Source organism: Hyperolius riggenbachi, chromosome 12 (assembly GCF_040937935.1).
Source record: "Hyperolius riggenbachi isolate aHypRig1 chromosome 12, aHypRig1.pri, whole genome shotgun sequence".
Classification (NCBI taxonomy): domain Eukaryota; kingdom Metazoa; phylum Chordata; class Amphibia; order Anura; family Hyperoliidae; genus Hyperolius; species Hyperolius riggenbachi.
In genome coordinates this window covers 60,431,985-60,453,695 of record NC_090657.1, presented here as the reverse complement: position 1 = coordinate 60,453,695, position 21,711 = coordinate 60,431,985, and the positions used below count along the sequence as shown (strand labels likewise).

Below are 21,711 nucleotides of genomic sequence, written 5' to 3'. Positions count from 1 at the left end.
GCGCTACGGTGGCATCAGCAGCTGACGTTGAAGGGCATGTTGGCTAGCTGGCCATAGCTGGCGATACATGGCGCAAGACACTGCCCCCAGCTGTTTCTGAGGACGAGCTCCCTCTGCTTCTATAATGGAGTCGTCTCCTCCTACTCCTCTCTGACTCCCCCTCTGAACTGTCCCCCTGGTCATCTCCTCTACTGGGAACATACGTGGCATCCGTATAATCGTCATCATAATCCTCCTGGCCAGCTTCGCTTTCCTCAGACACCTCCTCAACTGCACACACTTCAGGTGGTTCATCATCCTCCTCCTCACACGTTACGTCCATACTATCGCCACCTAACTAGGACGTATGAGGTGGTGTACCTGCGCCTTCTTCTTGTTGTTGCAGTAGTGGCTAGGAATCAGTGATTTCACCACCATCAAATAACTTCTGCGAAGTGTCAAATGCAGCGGATGTGGTGCTTGTTGTAGCGCTGGTGGCTGCGGGAGATGAGGTGTTCTGTGTTAAATACTCAAGCACGTCCTCACAATTTTGGGAAGTGATGGCATGTGCCTTCTTCTGAGCACTGTATTTTAGGCCAGGTCCGCATGAAATCACAGCAACACCACCTTGCACAGACCTGCCGGTGCCTGGTGGCCTTCCTCTGGGTCTGCCTCTACCTCTTCCTGGCTTGTCCATTTTTTCCATCTGGGGGGGATGCTAGGTATATGCAGTGAGCTGGGTTCACTGAACAAAAAAGGTAGTTAGATGCAGTGAGGTGAGTTCACTCAACACAACAGGTAGTTAGATGCAGTGAGGTGGGTTCACTGAACAGTAAAGGTAGTTAGATGCAGTGAGGTGGGTTCTCTGAACAGTAAAGGTAGTTAGATGCAGTGAGCTTGGTTCACTGAACACAACAGGTAGTTAGATGCAGTGAGGTGGGTTCACTGAACAGTAAAGGTAGTTATATACAGTGAGGTGGGTTCACTCAACAGTAAAGGTAGTTATATGCAGTGAGGTGGGTTCACTCAACAGAACAGCTAGGTATATGCAGTGAGGTGGGTTCACTCAACACAACAGCTAGGTATATGCAGTGAGGTGGGTTCACTGAACAGTAAAGGTAGTTAGATGCAGTGAGCTGGGTTCACTGAACACAACAGGAAGTTAGATGCAGTGAGGTGGGTTCACTCAACAGTAAAGGTAGTTATATGCAATGAGGTGGGTTCACTCAACAGAACAGCTAGGTATATGCAGTGAGGTGGGTTCACTGAACAGTAAAGGTAGTTAGATGCAGTGAGCTGGGTTCACTGAACACAACAGGTAGTTAGATGCAGTGAGGTGGGTTCACTGAACAGTAAAGGTAGTTATATGCAATGAGGTGGGTTCACTCAACAGAACAGCTAGGTATATGCAGTGAGGTGGGTTCACTGAACACAACAGGTAGTTAGATGCAGTGAGGTGGGTTCACTGAACACAACAGGTAGTTAGATGCAGTGAGGTGGGTTCACTCAACAGTAAAGGTAGTTATATGCAGTGAGGTGGGTTCACTCAACACAACAGCTAGGTATATGCAATGAGGTGGGTTCACTGAACCCAACAGGTAGTTAGATGCAGTGAGCAGGGTTCACTCAACACAACAGGTAGTTAGATGCAGTGAGGTGGGTTCACTGAACAGTAAAGGTAGTTAGATGCAGTGAGCTGGGTTCACTGAACGGCAGGTCTGTGCGAGGTGGTGTTGCTGTGATTTCATGCGGACCTGGCCCAAAATACAGTGCTCAGAAAAAGGCACATGCTCTCCTAGGGATAACAACAGGTAGTTAGATGCAGTGAGGTGGGTTCACTGAACAGTAAAGGTAGTTATATGCAGTGAGGTGGGTTCACTGAACACAAAGGTAGTTATATGCAGTGAGGTGGGTTCACTGAACACAAAAGGTAGTTAGAAGCAGTCAGGTGAGTTCACTCAACACAAAGGTAGTTGTATGCAGTGAGCTGAGTTCACTGAACAGTAAAGGTAGTTATATGCAGTGAGGTTGGTTCACTCAACAGTAAAGGTAGTTATGTGCAGTGAGGTGGGTTCACTCAACAGAACAGCTAGGTATATGTAGTGAGGTGGGTTCACTCAACACAACAGCTAGGTATATGCAGTGAGGTGGGTTCACTCAACACAACAGCTAGGTATATGCAGTGAGGTGGGTTCATTGAACACAACAGGTAGTTAGATGCAGTGAGCTGGGTTCACTGAACACAACAGGTAGTTAGATGCAGTGAGGTGGGTTTACTCAACAGTAAAGGTAGTTATATGCAGTGAGGTGGGTTCACTCAACAGAACAGCTAGGTATATGCAGTGAGGTGGGTTCACTCAACACAACAGCTAGGTATTTGCAGTGAGGTGGGTTCACTCAACACAACAGGTAGTTAGATGCAGTGAGGTGGGTTCACTGAACACAACAGGTAGTTAGATGCAGTAAGCTGGGTTCACTCAACACAACAGGTAGTTAGATGCAGTGAGCTGGGTTCACTCAACACAAAGCTAGGTATATGCAGTGATGAGGTGGGTTAATTAACACAACAGGTACTGGGTATATGCAGTACTGGGTAGTACAATGTGCAGCTCCCTATCACACACACAGGTAGTCACTGAATGTGCTGGGCTGCTGGCAGTGGCACACACACTATGAATTAGCAAGGCTGTGCATGCAACAAAAGTGTCAGTTTGACACACAGAAAAAAAAAGAACAGGATTAGCTCTGAAAAGAGCTGTTGAGGGGTGCTATAAAAGCAATAATAATCAGCCAGGAGCAAGCTAAGCAGCCTAGAACCTAACTAATCTGTCCCTAGGAGAACAAGTCTGCAGCAGCTGTCCCTAGTCTGTCTCTAGCAGGCACACGAGTGAGTGTAATGGCCGGTGAGCCTGCCTTATATATGGGGGGGGCTCCAGGGCTAAGTGTAGCCTGAATGGCTACAATGTGCCTGCTGACTGTGATGCAGAGGGTCAAAGTTGACCCTCATAGTGCATTATGGGTGAATCGAACTTCCGCAAAACCACCAAAGTTCGCCTGGAACCGTTCGCCGGCGAACCGTTCGGCCCATCTCTACAAATATAGATATCCCCCCATCATGAGGCTTTTTGCAGACACACTTATCATTGGCCAAGATCACTGGGTCCCCACTGGCTATGGGGCCCATAGCTGCTGCTAACCCTATGGCACTGGTACGGTAATCATGCTCAGTTATAAAAATGACTTGTGTATTGGTGACAGGCCTGGATTTACATCACAGCAGCCTATACGCATAGATGTCCTGGCACCTTACACTTTGCCCCCCACAAACCTATTAAACCCCCACCGAACCACACCGCAAATATGATGGCTGGCCCAGCTGTCACTTCTCCCTTACTTCCTCAGCCCAGGGTAGGTAGGTAGGTAGGTAGGTGTCCCTTAATACTGAGTGTACTTCTGGCTACCTAATACTGAGTAACTAGAGGTGCCCCCAGGTATTAGGTAGCTAGACGTACTTCCGACTGAAGGACGATCTTGTTAGTGGGATGCATCTCATTAATGCTCCACTTGGGACTCTGCATAGAAAAGGAGGAAGGCACTCAAGAAAGGGAGTGAGCTGCCTTTCTATCATCACGCACCTGTAGGCATGAACCTACAGTGCCTTATGGTAAATTTGGCCCCCTAATTGGTTATACACTGTATACATATACATCTTTGTTCTAAAACAGAGTACCCCTTTAAATCATGTTTTAAAAAATGGTGGTTTCTTCTGTGTTTTCCAGGAGTACATGCTGTACCTTCAGCGTCTGGAGCAGCGATCAGAGGAGCAGTTCTATGAGAACTGGTGGAATCCCCATTGCTATCCTCACTGCAACCGCAATATTGTCAGTCCTGTTTAATGGCAACCGTGCAGCCTCACTCTTGTAAGTATATCTTTGTTAGCACGTATTAAAATGGGACTATACTAGTCTGCATAACATCACTTTCCTGGCAACATCACAAGCATAACAGGCAGCAAACAAGTGACCATCTCCTGCAGTAATGTACTGAAGATCAGACACCAGATAGTGGTGAAAAAACCTTTATTAAAGACTACGTACCCCTAGTGTAAGAGGAACTGTCTCTAAAATCTTAAAGTTTTAAACACATACAAATAAGAAGTATGTTTCTTCCAGAGTAACCTGGACGAGTGGGCAGACAACGTATCCTCGTACATTAGCTTCTGCGAGGACTCCTGTATCCCAACTAAAACCTTCAAACTGTATCCAAACGATAAACCGTGGTTCTCAAAAAGACTACGACAACTACGGCGCAGCAAAGAAGCCGCACATAAGTCCGGCAACCAGGAGGAATACAAGAAGGCAAGAAACGACCTGAACAGAGAGCTGAGGTCCGCAAAGAAGTGCTACGCAGAAAAGCTGGAACAGAACCTCTCCTCAAACGACCCACGAGCCGTGTGGAAAGGACTGAAGGCTGCCACCAACTACAAGCCCCCCCCCTCAGCATGCCACACCGAGCACTGAGCTTGCCGAGAGTCTCAGCGACTTCTACTGCAGATTCGAGAACCAGCCAGCACTTGCAGGACTCCCACAGCCACCTGCACAATCTGCCACTGTAGCCCTGAGCCCTCACTCACCCCCACCGTCAGTGAGGGAGGCGGATGTACTGAAACACTTGCTAAGGTTAAATGCTAGGAAAGCCTCAGGTCCGGACGGAGTGTCACCAGCCTGCCTGAAAACCTGTGCTCGCCAGCTCGCTACCACCCTCTCTTCCATCTTCACAAGGTCCCTCCAGGAAGGCAAAGTTCCCGCGTGCTTCAAGAGGTCTGCCATTATCCCTGTCCCCAAAAAGCAGGGCATCCTCGACCTCAACAACTTCAGGCCCGTGGCACTTACATCCGTGATCATGAAAGCTTTTGAAAGCATGGTGCTACCCCTCCTTAAGCACTCTACTGAGGGACTGCTGGACCCGCACCAATTCGCGTACAGAGCGAACAGGTCCACAGATGACGCCATCAACATCTGCTTGGAGCACGTCTATGATCACCTGGATGGGCCGGACTCCTACGCCAGGATCCTCCTACTGGACTTCAGCTCAGCATTCAATACCATCAGCTCTAAAATACTTCAAGACAATCTCGCTGCGCTAGGAGTCCACCCCATCCTTCGCCTGTGGATCACGGACTTCCTCACCAACAGGTCCCAGGTCGTCAGGTTAGGCACCATCTCCTCACAACCTAGGATCACCAACACAGGGGCCCCACAAGGCTGCGTCCTGTCGCCGTTTCTGTTCTCTCTGTATACGAACAACTGCAAATCCACGTCAGACTCGGTAAAAGTAATCAAATTTGCCGATGACACGACCATTGTAGGTCTCATCACCAAAAACGATGAGAAGGCGTACCGCCACCAGGTCGAAAGCATATGCCGCTGGTGCAGAGAGAACGGTTTGGTCCTAAACACAGCAAAAACGGTGGAGATGATCGTTGATTTCAGGAGGCGCGCCTCTTTCCCGCCTCCAATCCACATTGATCGCATGGAAGTGGAAAGAGTCCCCAGTGTCCGCCTCCTGGGCACAACTATCTCCAATGACCTGAGGTGGAACACCAACACTGCCTCAACACAGAGGAAAGCCCAGCAGAGACTTTTCTTTCTCCGCCAACTGAAAAAGTTCGGCATGGCCCAAAAACTCCTGACAAATTTTTACTCCGCCACGATCGAATCCGTCCTATGCTCGTCCATCCTGGTCTGGTACGCCAGCTCCTCCGCCAGCGACAAGCTCAAACTGCAGAGGGTCATCAAATCTGCAGAGAGGATCATCGGGAGATCCCTTCCAACTCTGGACCTCCTCTACCACTCCAGGCTGAACACCAGAGCATTAAAGATCGCCAACGACCCCTCGCACACAGGCTACCGCTTCTTTAATCGGCTCCCCTCGTGCCGGAAGCTCCGGTTCCGATCCATCTACACCAGGACCTCTAGACATAAGAACAGTTTCTTTCCCTCGGCTGTCAACCTCCTGAACTCTCTCCGTGGAAATGCCCATCCCCACCCCACAATACCATGACGCACTGAAGCACCCTGCACATAGACGCCGCTTCAGCTCAAGCGTACCTTTCAGGAGTTTTTTGTATTGTAATTATGCCACATTGTCTCCCTCCGCATAAAAGTTATATAATGTTCTGTATTCTGTATAATGTTCTGTTCCTACTGCATGCCCTGTCCTGTATCTGTAAACACTGTATATCATGTATCAGTACCCTGTACGTGCCAAGCCCAATTCCGGGCACGACCCAGTCGTGCTTGGCGAAATAAAGTTTCTGATTCTGATTCTGAGTAAAATGAGCCATAAATTACTTTTCTCCTATGTTGCTGTCACTTACAGTAGGAAGTAGAAATCTGGCATTACCGACATGTTTTGGGTTAGTCCATCTCTCCATAGGGTATTCTCAGCATGGCCTTTATTCTTTATAAAGACACTCCCTGGAAAAGATTTATACAAAGCTGCTGACCAGCCTCCCTGCTCACCGTACACTTTTTTGGCAGTTGGACGGAGCAACTGCCATTCACTAACTGCATTTTGAAAATAAAGAAATCCCTGTGAACGCCCATGAGGAGATGGGCTAGTCCAAAACCTGTTGGTTCTGTCAGATTTCTACTACCTTCTGTAAGTGACAGCAACATAGGAGAAAAGTAATTTATGGCTTATTTTACTCTGGAAGAAATGTACTTCTTAATTGTATAAGTTTACATATATTTTAAATGTTACGATTTTCGCGACAGAGGTCCTTTAAATGCAATCACATGTAATTCATGTTATTCATATAATGCCTGACTGTAGCTGCGACAATTGAATGCTGGGAAACTGGCATTATTGTAATACCCGAACCCTGTTGGTAAAACCACTGACTGATATGCAGCCTCTTAGTAAAATGTTTTTGGTCCTTGATGGTTACCCATAGCCTCCAAGTACCTGCGGGATGAGAATGACCAGGAGCCCAATAGTGCAGTGTCATTGGACAATGGAGTAAAATATAACGTGTATAGGTATTCTACACACTACTTCTGCCAAATTTGCAACCACTGCCTGAGCCTGCGGGAAAATGACCGTCCCTGCTCGTTGTCCCAGGTCTGTTGGTGCAGATGCTGTCCTGAATAAGTGGTGAGGACTTCATAGAATCCTCGTCACTAAGGTCCCCTTTATGGTATGAACTATGCTAAAAAGATAGATTGAGGCGCCCTTGACGGTGTACTATTGTAGATGGTTTAATAGATGAGAAGTGTAATATCTTACCTTTCTAGAAGAACAAATCATTGATTAATGGAAAAAACTATATTTATTAATGTACTATAGACAACGCGTTTAACGGGTCTTGGCCCACTTCCTCAGGTCAATAAGAGTGCCTGAGAAGTTTTTGGCCATAAGGCCTAATATTCTTTCTTTTAATCAATGGTTTGTTATTTTAAGAAGGTAAGATGGGTAGTAGGTAAGTAAGATAGAACACTACACTACCCATGTAGGGTGCATCCACCCAGGGGAGCCTGTAGGCATAGGCAGTACAGGCCATTGCCTGGAGTGCCATTGGTCCTGGGGGTGCCATGTTGCTGATTTAAGCCCTTCCCCAAACGAAGCCCCACCCCTGGATTAAGCCCCACCTGTGGGTGTTCTATTACTTGCTTCTGCTGCATTTACTTAGCGTAAGTTACAAGCAGCTGCCACCTCTGTCCCTTGTGCATCATTCTTTCCCCTTTTGTGCCTTCTTCTGTCCCTTTTGTGCCTCCTTCTGTCTCCTTGTGCCTCCTTCAGTCCCTTGTGCCATGTCTGACCCCCTGTTTGTCCTTCCATCTCCCTTTGTACCTCCTTCTGTCTCCATGTGCCTCCTTCAGTCCCCCTGTGCCACCTCTGCCTCCTTCTGTGCCCCTTTGTGCCTCCTTCTGTCCCCCTGTGCCCCTGTGCATGTATTCATTTCCGGGGCAAGGAGTTCACTTAGTGACTGATGTCAGGAAGTGGAAAAAAAACGCTACACAATAGCGCTTAAAAAATGGCTTTTCTAAGCGCAAATCGCCCTGAAAGCGCTTAGAAAAGTGCTTTCAAAATTGCTCAATAAATCGCTTGCCATTGGGCTGACGATTTATAATGTGAACTAGGCCTAAAGCCACAGTGCCTTTGAGTAAAATCCAACTTATTTTGAGTATATTCTTGCTTCTTGAAGTTCAGCTTAAAAGATGTTTCATTGATGAGGTGTAAAAACATCTCTTGTGAGGAAACTCAACTGAAATGTTAATTGAATAGATACCATAGCGAAAAAAGGGCCTGGTGTTCAGAATTCCAAAATCAAACAACATAAAGTGCAGGTTAGTTTAACACTTTTGTATTAACAGGCTCTTAAATTTGCTGGGTCACTCAAGCTTGCTACTGCTCTTCAGTGTTCCCCACATAGCAAATCAGGCCCTATGCACTGTATACCAATAGCTAAAAAAAAATCCATTGGGAAGCAGTAGGGCTACAGTTAGGGGCGTAACTAGAGATCACTGGGCTCCCCCTGTGAAAATGTGGATGCCATCCCCCCCCCCCCATAGGTGCCAAATAATTATAATGGGGGTGCGTTTAACTATAAAATAATTGTAATGGGGCAGCAATTCGCCATACAATAATCGTAATGTGGCAATGTTTCATTATAAAATAATCGTAATGTGTGCAGCATTTCACCAGAAATTAATCGTAAAGTGGGCAGAATTTCACCAGAAAATAATCCTGAAGTGGGCAGCATTTCACCAGAAAATAATCTAAAGTGGGCAGAATTTCACCAGAAAATAATCATAAATTGGGCAGCATTTCACCAGAAAATAATCCTAAAGTGGGCAGTATTTCACCAGAAAATAATCGTAAAGTAGGCAGCATTTCACCAAAAAATAATCGTAAAGTGGGCAGCATTTCACCAGAAATGAATCGTAAAGTGGGCAGCATTTCATCAGAAAACAATCGTAAAGTGGGCAGCAATTCACCAGAAAATAATCGTAAAGTGGGCCGCATTTCACCAGAAAAAATCCTAAAGTGGGCAGCATTTCACCAGAAAATAAATGTAAAGTGGGCAGCATTTCACCAGAAAATAATCCTAAAGTGGACAGCATTTTACCAGAAAATAAACCTAAAGTGGGCAGCATTTAATCAGAAATCAATCGTAAAGTGGGCAGCATTTCACCAGAAAAAAATCCTAAAGTGGGCAGCATTTTACCAGAAAATAATTGTAAAGTGGGCAGCATTTCACCAGAAGATAATCCTAAAGTGGGCAGCATTTTACCAGAAAATAAACCTAAAGTGGGCAGCATTTAATCAGAAATCAATTGTAAAGTGGGCAGCATTTCAACAGAAATCGTAATGTGGGCAGCATTTCACTAGAAAATAATGCACCTGCAAAAAAAATAATTCACTCACCTGGCAGAAGTCTCCTCTCCCGGCCAGCCTCTGGCACGCAGCTCCCCCGACGATCCTCCTGCAGCAAATCTCCCGCGCTGACAGGCAGAGAGCAGGGCTACGGTATGATGGCGCCCGAAGCCCCGTACTGGAGACACAAATAGTCTCCAGTGCAGGGCTTTGAACGCCATCTTCCCGTAGCCCTGCTTTGCCTCCCGGAAGACTCCCGTAGGCTAAGGTGAGCTGCGGGCTGCGGGGAATGAACTGGCGCGGCACGGCCAGTTCAACACCTGGGGGGTCCCACAATCGGGCGGCAGCGCTGCCCCCACAAAGGGTGCTTCTGCCCCCCAAAACGGCCCTGGGCGGGCCCCAGAGGACCACTAGGCCCCCTGCGGCTAAAGGGGTTGCATCCCCTATAGTTACGCCCCTGGCTGCAGTAGTATGATAATAAAAAAAAGGTACAATCTCCTGATTTGCCTATTTTCTCATCCCCGCCCTGCATCTTTCAGCTCAGAAGGTGCTCAGGCACCATTGACCATATACTTTACCAAGGCACATCCAATAATACAAAAAAACAGTTAACCCTTTGCACACTCACATGCTAATGTTCAAATGCATTCACAGGAATCATTCATCCAGGCACCACTGCTATCACTACAGCTAAGTTAAAAGCCCGGGTCTAAGTTACAAAATAATGCATTTCTCAACACTGCGCAGAAGTACCCAGGTATGCATTTGAACATTAGCATGTGAGCGTGCAAAGGGTTAACTGTTTTTTTGGGGGGGGGTTGCCATTTCCTGGCCACACCTCCTTAAGTACTTTCAGACTGCTGTAGTTGAAATCTACGCCCTGTTTTGATGGCTATCTGGCTGCCAGGGAGTAGATTTCAATTAACCGCCGATGCACGCATCTGAAGTTTTCGTCGCTCCCGCCGATCTCGCCACTGAATCCCCACCGTCTCCCGTTGCCGCTCACTCACTCTGCCTGTCTCTATGATGGCAGAGCCCTGTGAGTGGGTCAGGTGCTGCTTTTTCATTGGCTCCTGGCCCTGTCTTTCAATGTAAGCAACTCCCATTGGCTTACATTGAAAGACAGGGCCAGGAGCCAATGAAAGCGGCTCCTGACCGGCTCACAGGAACTCTGCCGTCACAGAGATGGTAGAGTGGGTGGCCCAGGTTCCTGACGTGCGGCGGTGACAGCGGTTGCGGCGGGTATATGCGGCGATTCGTCAGGATTCCGCTGTTTCTGTACCAGCGGTCTCTGGCCCTTAAAAGGGCAGAGACCGCTGGTACTTAAGGACCTCTATCACGAAAATCTTAAAATTTAAAATACATATTAACATATACAAATAAGAAGTACGTTTCTTCCAGAGTTAAATGAGCCATAAATTACTTTTCTCCTATGTTGCTGTAACTTACAGTAAGTAATCTGACATTACCGACAGATTTTAGACTAGCCCATCTTCTCATAGGGGGTTCTTAGGGTTTTCTTTATTTTTAAAAGCACTTAGTGAATGGCAGTTGCTCCGTCCAGCTGCCAAAAAAAGTGTACGGTGAGCAGGGAGGCTGGTCAGCATCAGTGTATAAATCTTTTTCAGGGAATGTCTTTATAAAGACTAAAGGCCATGCTTAGAATCCCCCAAGATGAGATGGACTAACCCAAAATCTGTCGGTAATGTCAGATGCCTACTACTTACTGTAAGTGACAGCAACATAGGAGAAAAGTCATTTATGGCTCATTTTACTCTGGAAGAAAGGTACTTCTTTCTTGTATGTGTTTAAAATTTTAAGATTTTCACAACAGTTTCTCTTTAAAGAGACACTGAAGCGAAAAAAAAATGATGATATGATGATTTGTATGTGTAGCACAGCTAAGAAATAAAACAGTAAGATCAGATACATCAGTGTAATTGTTTCCAGTACAGGAAGAGTTGAGAAACTCCAGTTGTTATCTCTATGCAAACAAGCCATTAAGCTCTCCGACTAAGTTAGTCATGGAGAGGGCTGTTATCTGACTTTTATTATCTCAACTGTTCCTGGACTATTTACTTTTCCTCTGCTAGAGGAGATGTCATTACTTCACAGACTGCTCTGAAAGACTAATTTTGAATGCTGAGTGTTGTGTAATCTGCACATATTATAGAATGATGCAATGTTAGAAAAAACACTATATACCTGAAAATAAAAGTATGAGAATATTTTCTTTGCTGCTAATCTTCTAGTAATTATTCATAGTACACAACCAATTCACTATATCATTTTTTTTTTCGCTTCAGTGTCTCTTTAAGTGGTTAATAACTTATTTAAATGTCCTAATTTGAGGTGATGTGCCTGGATTTATGTGTTTTTCGTTACATCCAATAATACATCTGATTTGTGACACGCCCCCTGTGCGTCTTCCACTGGGTGTGAGCTGTTACTCTGGCCCCACCTGCTGGTTGGGGAGAGCTGCACACCATACCAGGAGGTATTTTTACAATTTCAGGTATTTTTTTGTTCAGCGCTGTATTTCTTGTTGAAACTTACTGGAATGCCTGGGAGCCTGTCATCCACTAAACATTAGAACGACTGTGCCTAAAGCTTTGTTCCTGCCTATTTTCTTTTGTGAAAAGTACCATACATAAGTTCAAATTAATTCATATAAGCTAAAAATATACCGTAAAATGCCAGGTACAGTCATAGGCAGCGATCCTGAACAGCACATAATTATATCGCTGTGGATACATGACAGGGACACAGAGGAGTTGTCTGAAAAGGTATTGTTTTTTTCCTTCTTGTCGTGATTAAATCTGTAGAATAATTAATAAGGTGGTACAGTCATTAAAGGTCTGCAGTAATCTGTGTGACATTAATTAAGCGCTTCTGTTCTTTCCAGACTTTTTCACTTTACCATGTACAACGTTATTACACATGACACAGAGATAAAACTGAGGCTGCAATGTGACACTTACAAGACCAGCCTGCCTAGTCCAGAACACTATAAAACCAGGTGTTCTAAAATGACAATGTACAAATAATATCTAAATAGCTGTTTAAACATTTTCCTACTTTTCATGTTAAATATCAGAGGCAAAAGCTTTATTTCATTCTGTATGATTTAGCTCTATTGGAACAAATCGTTGTCAAAAGGGGTGTCTGCTTAAAGGGGAACTGAAGTAAGAGTTATAGGCTGCCATATTTATTTCCTTTTAATCAATAACAGTTGCCTGGCAGCCCTGCTGATCCTCTGCCTCTAATACTATTAGCCATAGCCCCTGAACAAGCATGCAGCAGATCAGGTGTTTCAGACTTTAAAGTCAGATCTGACAAGACTAGCTGCATGCTCGTTTCTGGTGTTATTCAGATACTACTGCAGAGAAATAGACCAGCAGGGATGCCAGGCAAGTGGTATTGATTAAAAGGAAATAAATATGGCAGCCTCCGTATACCTCTTACTTCAGTTCCCCTTTAAATGCACAGCCAGTGTTGTTTTTTTGCATATCAGACTACATAGTATTTTTCTCTGAAAGCAAAAAGAATGTATGAAAAGCTGTGGTGTCAGGTTTCACAGACAATTACAAATGTTTATAACAAGTTACATTTCCTCTGCTCAGTTCAGACAGTTCAGTCAGAGACAGTCAGCTGCTGAAAGCTCTCTCTCTCACACACACACGGGGTTAACAGATGCACTGTAAGGGAATTCCTCCTCCCCTCATGGCTCTCTCTGCCGTCAGATTTGAGCAGACTGCCTTCAGTTAAGAGTGAAAGGAATTTGATACAGTAAACAAAACAGATAAGCAAGTGAAATGTATACATCATTATTTATCATCACTTCAGAACTCTCTCAATCCCAGGTTAAAAAAAACAACATGTTAATCGATAGTCTTCCTTTAAGGTGCCCATATATTACTGGAATTGGTGGCCAATCGACCATCCGATTTCATAATTATTAACAAATTGGATAAAAACCGATGCCGCCTAAAGCATGCCTGATTGACGAAAAAGCAAGAAGTTGAACCAATTTATTTACAATCCCTTCCTGTTTGGAAGGGATTGTACACAATCTCAACCTAAATTACCCGAGCACCATTTTTAAAGGACAACTGTAATGAGAGGGATAAGGAGGCAGACATTTTTTTAAAGCAATATCAGTTATCTGGCTATCCTGCTGATCCTCTGCCATAACCCCTGAACAAGCAAGCAGCAGATCAGGTGTTTCTGACATTATTGTCAGATCTGACAAGATTAGCTGCATGCTTGTTTTTTGTGTGATTCAGACGCTACTGCAGGCAAATAGATCAGCAGGGCTGCCGGGCAACTGGTATTGTTTAAAAAGGAAATAAACATGGCAGCCTCCACATCCCTCTCACTTCAGTTGTCCTTTAAGGTGTATTTAGGTGTTCTAGGATGTCTATCTACTCTTTTAAATTAAGTCACCTTAGTGCGTTTTTCAAGATTTATACAGGTGTCCCCTGATGCTGCCTAACCAGTTAGGTGGATTGGAGGTGTGAGAAAACCACTCAACTGCCACTGTTGTTTCCTGCTACTGCTTACTCATCCTCCCCCTCTACTTCCCTTAGGCCAGAACTGGCTTCTTGCCAGAGAGCCCAGCAACTTGTTGTACGGGGAACTGTCAGCCAAAATGATCCTTCATGCTGGTCTGTTGATCTAAAGAGAACCTGTATAAAAAAAAACTCCCCTGGGGGTACTTACCTCGGGAGGGGGAAGCCTCAGGGTCCCAATGAGGCTTCACCCATAACATAGCTACAGGCAATCCAGCGCTGCCAACAGCCCCCCCCCCCCCCCCCGGAGCCTCCCGCAATCCTCCCCAGACAAGCCTGACAAGGCTTGATATATTTACCTCGCCAGGATCCAGCGCAAGGATCCTTCGGGCTAGGCAAAAGTACTCGCGGCTGCACAGAAGAGCGGATCGATTGGGTATGACTATTTCCGCCTTACCCGAATGAAAAGCCGCTAGTACGCCTACGCTGGATCTCGGAGAGGTAAATATTTACATCTCCGCAGTTCGGGGGACCGGGGCAGGCTAACGGAGCAACAGAGGAGGACGGGGGAAGCCTCGTTAGGGTCCAGAGGCTTCCCCCACACAAGGTAAGTATCCCCAGAGGGGTATTTTTTATACAGGATTTCTTTAAATTGTAGGTGCATCTGACTTTTGTATGTAGTCTATACAAGTGACGGAATAAACATTCAGAACTTACACGGAGTGATCCAGTGTCTATCTGTCTAGAAGAGATCAACATGGGCACTAGCTAAGATGTTATGTCAGTAAAAAGAAAGCAAAGAGACAATGAGAGCCCACAGGCCTGGATTTCCAGATGTCCTGGCACCTTAGACCTCGCCCTCCATGAACCTACAAACCCCCCACCCAACTGCACTGCAAGTGTGCTGGCTGGCCCAGCTGTCACTTCTCCCTTACTTCCCCTGCCAGAGGCGTAGCTATGGGTGGGCAAGGGGGGACAGGTGTCCCCGGGTGCAAAATTGTGAGGGCGCTCAGCACGGTCGTTACACCCCCACATGCATGAAAGGTGGTTCACTGGCTGCCTGAAAGTGTCCCTGCTTCTCTCCCTCCCTCTTCAGAGGAGTGCAGAAGCGTAAGGAGGAGAAAAGGGTTATTTAAAGGGGGGCACATCTGGCTATCTAAACAGGGAGCACATTTGGCTTTCTGAAAGGGTAAGGGGGCAAATATGGCTATTTTAATAACATTTGACTCCACCTATGACTACAACCACATTCTGATGTGTGGCTACACCCATTTTGCCCTGGGTGGGGGAGGGGCAAAAACGTTTTGTCTTTGTCCCCGGGTGCTGAAAACCCTAGCTACGCCTCTGTCCCCTGCCTGTCATAGGCAGCTACAGGTGCCCCCAAGTATTAGGTAGCCAGAGGTGCCCCTCAGTATTAAGTAGCTAGAAGCTCCCCTGCCTGAAGGGAGATCTTGTCAGTAGAATGCTGAGAGCAGGGTGAGTAACCTCTCATTTTTACTCTCATCAGGACTCTGTATAGGGAGGGAGGGAGGGAGGGAGGGAGGGAGGCACTCAGGGTGGGGAGGGAACCACCTCTCCATCATCAGGCGCCTGTAGGCACGTGTCTACAATGCCTTATGGTAAATCCAGCCCTGGGAGCCCAAGAACTTACTATAGCAAAAACACAGAGGGCCAACGGTCCCTCCACAAAGGGGCAGAAAAGGGTAACTGCACAAAGGGGAAAGGAGGCACCCAAAAGGGTATAAAGCAGAGTTAAAATCAACTAAAATCCATATAAATAGGTGGCTTACCTCTGGACGACACTGAATTTGCAAATAACATACATTTTATTATGCACTGCCAGTCTTTTATTTGCAAACCCCAGTGTTCTCCAGAAGTTTTCATTTTATTAGTCAGTGTTTGCCCATTGTAAAATCCTTCCTCTCCCTGATTTATGCTTGGAATACACGATGAGATTTTTCAGTTGATTTAAAAGACAAATACTTACCGTATATTGCGCTTTTCTCCTGGCGGACTCAAAGCGCCAGAGCTGCAGCCCCTAGGACGCTCTCTATAGGCAGTAGCAGCGTTAGGGAGACTTGCCTAAGGTCTCCTGCTAAATAGGTGCTGGCTTACTGAACAGGCGGATTTACTGTCCGCTCTTATTTTCGATCGATTTTCCGATCAATTTTCTTATCTTTTCTTATCAATTTCCATTCACTTCTATGAGAAACCGATCAGAAAAATAATCGAAAATCAGATCGGACATGCCGGAAATTATCTATCAAACCATCTATCTACCACAATATCTCATGGTGTATTCCCAGCATTACATTCTGAATTCTATCACAGGTGGTGACCTCTTTAATCCTTTCAGGTGATCTCTGCAAAATGTCTGGTTACTGAAAGTTTGAGGCTGGGTGCACACATAGCAGAAACGCTAGTGTTGCGTAAAACGCTGCGTTTTATGCAGCAAAGTTAGTCAATGTGACACAGAAAAAGATGCGGAGACCTGCGATTTACAGTATGCATTTCGGGAACGCTGGTTTTGTTAAATATTATGCAGGATAGCTGCCAAAATGCACATAATGAAAGTCTATGGTGACGCATATGCATAGTGTTTTAAAGGATACCCGAGGTGACATGTGACATGATGAGATAGACATGTGTTTGTACAGTGCTTAGCACACAAATAACTATGCTATGTTCCTTTTTTTTTCTTTCTCTGCCTGAAAGAGTTAAATATCAGGTCTGTAAGTGGCTGACACAGTCCTGACTCAGACAGGAAGTGACTACAGTGTAACCCTCACTGATAAGAAATTCCCCTTTTTATCTCTTTCTTGCTCTCAGAAGCCATTTTCTGCTAGGAAAGTGTTTTATAGTTAGAATTTATTATCAGCGAGGGTCACATTGTAGTTACTTCCTGTCTGAGTCAGGACTGAGTCAGCCACTTACATACCTGATATTTAACTCTTTCAGGCACAGAAAGAAAAAAAGGAACACAGCATAGTTATTTGCATGCTAGGCACTGCACATACACATGTCTATCTCATCACGTCACATGTCACTTCAGGTATCCTTTAATGCGTTTTACATGCTTTTTTTGTTTTTTTACCACTTAACCTTCTGCCGCCCGCGTCACGCCAGTAGGCGTGGCCGCGGCGGCAGCCCCAGGACTGCCTAACGCCAATTGGCGTAAAGTCCTGGGGCTCTGTTTTGCATGAGATCGCGCGCATGGTGCGCGCGCATCTCATGCTCGGAGGGCGGAGCTCCGCCCCGCCTTCAGTCTCCGAGCGGCTATTGCCGCTCGGGAGACTGTTAGACGGCGATCACGCCGTCTATTTACTAGGTGCAGCGCTGCGATGAGCAGCAGCGCTGCACTGGGGACAGCCGTGTTACACGGCTGTTCCCATGGGGGACAAGAGAGCGATCGGCTCTCATAGGCAGAAGCCTATGACAGCCGATCGCCGTAATTGGCCGGCTGTGGGGAGGAAGGGAGCGAGGGAGGGAAGGGATTTAAAGGAAGAGGGTTTTTTTTTTTTAAAAAGTGACAACACAAATATTTATAAAAAAAAAAATAAACATGGGGGGAGCGATCAGACCCCACCAACAGAGAGCTCTGTTGGTGGGGAGAAAAGGGGGGGGGGGGGGAAATCACTTGTGTGCTGAGTTGTGCGGCCCTGCAGCTTGGCCTTAAAGCTGCAGTGGCCAATTTTGCTAAAAATGGCCTGGTCACTAGGGGGGTTTAGCCCTGCAGTCCTCAAGTGGTTAATGACATACTGACTTATAAAAGCCTCTTAATGGCTCTAGGACGTTTTTATAAGTCAGACAGTGCTGCTGCTGCTGTGCACATGCGCGCGTGCGTGCGTGCATGTGCATTCCCGTGCACGTGAAAATAGTGAAAGAAAAAACACCAAGGAAAAAATACACCTTTATTTACAAATAATATATTGTCACCATACTTTGTACTAGGGACATACTTAAAATCTTGTGATAACCGGGACAAATAGGCAGATAAAATGTGTGGGTTTTATGTACAGTAGCAATGTTTATATTAAAACTATAGGGGATGAAATTGGAGAAATAGTGTATTTTTTCATTTTTTCCTTGTATTTAGCTTTAAAATGCATAGAAAATAAAGTAATTACTGAAAACAAATATCAAACCCCAAAAAGTCTAATTGGTGGTGAAAAAAACAAGAAATAGATCATTTCATTGCGATTAGTAGTGATTAAGCTATTGGCAAATGAAAGGGATGAGCATGGAAAGGTGAAAATCGCTCTTGTCCGTTAGGGTAAAAACCGCCTTGGGGTGAAGTTGTTAAATGTTGATGATGTATTTCCACTTCCTCTTTACTTCCTGGCTATTTTGCATAAAACTCAGGGTAAAAAAATGCATTCAAACGCAAATGCGTTTTTAATTAGCGGACCGCAAACACACCAAAAATGCAAGCAAACTTATTCAAATCGCACCTGCGATTCGCAGATGCGAAGCACAAAACGCACAAAAAAAGCATTACAAAATCGCAATCGCACTTGCAGAAAACGCTACTTTTTCACGTGATGTCATATGTGAACCCAGCCTAAAAGCCAGTACAAACAATACCTGGTCTCCCAGGATGTTTTGGGAGGAGGATTCTGTAATAGCTAAACAGCCTAGGCTAATGCCCATACACTCGTCAGATTGGCAGCAGATAGATAAGAAATGCATCTGATGATTTATCTGATGCGTTTTTAGAACATTTTTTACCATGAAAGAATTCCAATAGATTTCAGTTTGAAATCTATTGAAATTCGATCTGATGGCATTTTTTTGCCATCAGATTTCCATTAAGGCCAATGCAAACTGATAAGCAATCTCATCAGATCGACCTAAATTTTCCATCCTGCCTGGTCGATGGAAATCCATCGCAATCGATCGAAATCGGCCATCGATCGGTCGATTGGCCAACCGATTTTCAAACGATCAATCGATCGGGATCGATCGGCCAGAAAATCGGCTGAGTGTATGGGCCCCTTAAGCATCACTGGGAGGGCGGGGCTACATACCAATATACAGCAATATATATAGGATTTTTTTCTGATGCTGCAGCCAGGAAAATGACTGTAAAAGTGGATATCCTGAAAAAAATGACTACATCCTACCAGTGGTGTAGCTAGAAATTATGGGCCCCATAGCAAAACGTTCATAGGGCCATAAAATGTAGACATTCTTGAGCAATGCCACATGCCACTACCCTATGGATATGAGTTAACTGGGAAATTTAAATTCTCATGGGACCTACACTCATGGCCGGATTTGAGGCAAGGCCACAAAGGCCATGGCCTCGGGAACTAGGAAGCAAGGGGCGGACAGCCACTGGCACACTCAGGCAGTTAAATTGCCAAACATGAAAATTGCTGTGGTCTCAGACTCAGTCTGTGGCGCAGAAGGACATTACAGGACAGAGGGAGAAGAGACAGGACAAGGGAAGCACAGGACAGGGGGAGAACAACACATGATGAGGGAAGCACAGTAATGGGGCTGGTAGGCAGTGGGGTTGGTGAAAATTGAGCCTTGGGCGGTAAAATGTACAAATCCGGCATTGCCTACACTGCATATAGTCCATGGGCACTTAGACAAAATCATAGAGTGGAGGAACACAAGGAAGTTAATGATAAACACACCAAGTACCACCTGGGGCACCTCCTCTCCAGGGCCCCATAGCAGCTGCTATAACTGCTATGGCTATTGTTACGCCCTTGCATCCTACTATACAGTATGTCTCTACAGTTGCTCCTTAATCATCTCAGTTAGATTATAACACATTGAATTCATTTCTCTTTCAGCTCCGGATATGGACCTAGGAGATTTCTTCTCAACTAAAACATGAACGTCAATATTATTTTTTTATTCTTGAATCCCAGCGTTGCACAGATTGGAACGACTTTGTGAGCAGTGGAACTACCTGTCTATGGCACGGATCATCTGGCTGGCGTCCCAAGCTTGGAAAGATTACCCATGCAACAAAATAGTGCTTACCAGTGGCGTAGCAGTAGGGAGTGCAGAGGCTGCGACCGCATTCTGCCCATATTTGGGCAAGCCACACCTACTTACTAAGCACCGCCCTGTATGCGGGTAAAATTTGTGGACTATCCCTCCCAAATTGGATGCTGTTATAATTATAGCGAAAACACTACGTTATATTTTTCTATCGAAGTGTACAGTATAATATCAGGGTGTCGACCGATCGCCTGCTAGATTTTACCATTTAAACGTGACCCGGTGTATACTAACTTCAGTATAGAATCTCTGAATTCTGTATTGCATTGTGTATCTGCATGAATTAATATATAACCTTGGATGCTTGCATTTAAACAGCCTGCAATAAATTTATAGCAAGTACATGATGTTTGTGTCTTTTGTAGCGCTGAACATTGTCTCTTTGTCATTCATCCTCGTTGGGCTGTAGGTACTTTGTAATAATGAGTTTGGTTTCCATATCTGGGTCTAATGAAATGGATCATACTCCAGCGTGCCTCTCTTAAAGGGCCCTGCAGCTTTTTCGAAAGACCACTTTAGCAAATAGGTTTAGTCATGTATCAGCAGCAAAATAATATCCTCAATAAGTGTTGTGTACAAAATGTTTACATATATATATATATAGTAGAATATCAGTAAAATTACCAATACTCTGCTATCGGTATTAGCCAATGTCCAATAGTAGCTTATCATTAATTTTACTGATATTCAACCAACGGCTTCACCTGGCACCCAAATTACTGCAACACCTTTTTTCAGCAGGGCCAGGCAGAGGCCAGAGAGGCTCCAGCCTCAGGACGCAGTGTAGGAGGGGGCGCACCACTCGCTCAGCTATCATTCCATTGTGTTTGAAGCAGAGAGAAATAAGAAAATGAGATACTTGGCAGTGACTGCAGACAGATAACTAGAGATTAAGGTGTTGGGGGCCCTGGGGCACCCCTTTGTCTAATAGCAATCAGTGTGTGACGGCTGGGGAGGGAGGGGTGGAGGGGCACACTTCGGTGTCTCAGCCTTGGATGCTGGAGGACCTTGTCCCAGCTCTGTTTTTCAGCATACATGTATTTAGGGGGTTAGTGTTAAGTGTGCGTGTGTGTGTGTGTGGGGGGGTGTTAGAGTTAGGCTTAGGTGAGAGATGGTTCATGTGAATATTAGGTTAGGGAAATCCATAGCAGAATATCGGCGGCAGCATTAATGATATTCCACTGTCAGCTTCATCTGGCTCCCAGTTACCGGATGAATTTGATCGATGTACGCGATTAATGTCGGGTCCCTCCCCTGAGGAGTCCCTGAGGACTTCTGGCAACCTTTATGTAAGGAAAAATAAATACAGCAAAGTCTCTAGTATCCGGCACTAGCAGGGATAGCCTAATGCCAGATACATGTGCTTTCCGCTTGCTTGAGCAACCGGCCTAAAATGCACAAACCTCCCTCCCAAATGCTTACCGAGCTTTACTAAATTTATTGCTCTGTTTGGGGCCCTGTATGGCCTTAATCCGGCTTTGGGTAAGACCCAGAGGAAGCTGACTATGGGGAAAGGAAGAAGCCCCAGGTAAGTAAAAATCCTCTTATTCCCTTCATCTCAGGTACACTTTAAAGAGGAGCTGTCAGCCATACTATCTCAGAAGAAAAAAACACGTATATAAGTAGATAAATACTTGCTCTACTTACATAACACATGTATTGCACCGTCCACGTTTTTTATTTTACGGATTTTTCTACAGTAAAAAAAAAGAGAAAATCCTTCTTAGCATTTCCCATTTTAACTGTGGCTATTTTGAAGCTAATCCTGATGTCATTTTCTCCCTTATTCTCCTCTACCTGATTGTGTATGCATTGCCCG

The 21,711-nt window shown here is 45.3% G+C and overlaps 1 protein-coding gene across 4 annotated transcripts in view; it reads left to right on the top strand.

Annotated features, from left to right (window-relative positions):
- The window catches only part of C12H17orf67 (chromosome 12 C17orf67 homolog), a 91,306-nt gene extending 71,082 nt beyond the window's left edge, over window positions 1–20,224 (top strand). For 3 of the 4 annotated variants that reach the window (XM_068263422.1, XM_068263420.1, XM_068263421.1), the window contains exons 5-6: window positions 3,759–3,899; window positions 19,679–20,224. In XM_068263422.1, the coding sequence (XP_068119523.1) occupies window positions 3,759–3,875 (117 nt within the window). In that variant the 3' untranslated portion in view covers window positions 3,876–3,899; window positions 19,679–20,224. The remainder of the gene's footprint in view (window positions 1–3,758; window positions 3,900–19,678) is intronic. The other variant, XM_068263423.1, reaches the window with a different exon arrangement.
- The last annotated feature ends 1,487 nt before the right edge of the window (window positions 20,225–21,711 follow it).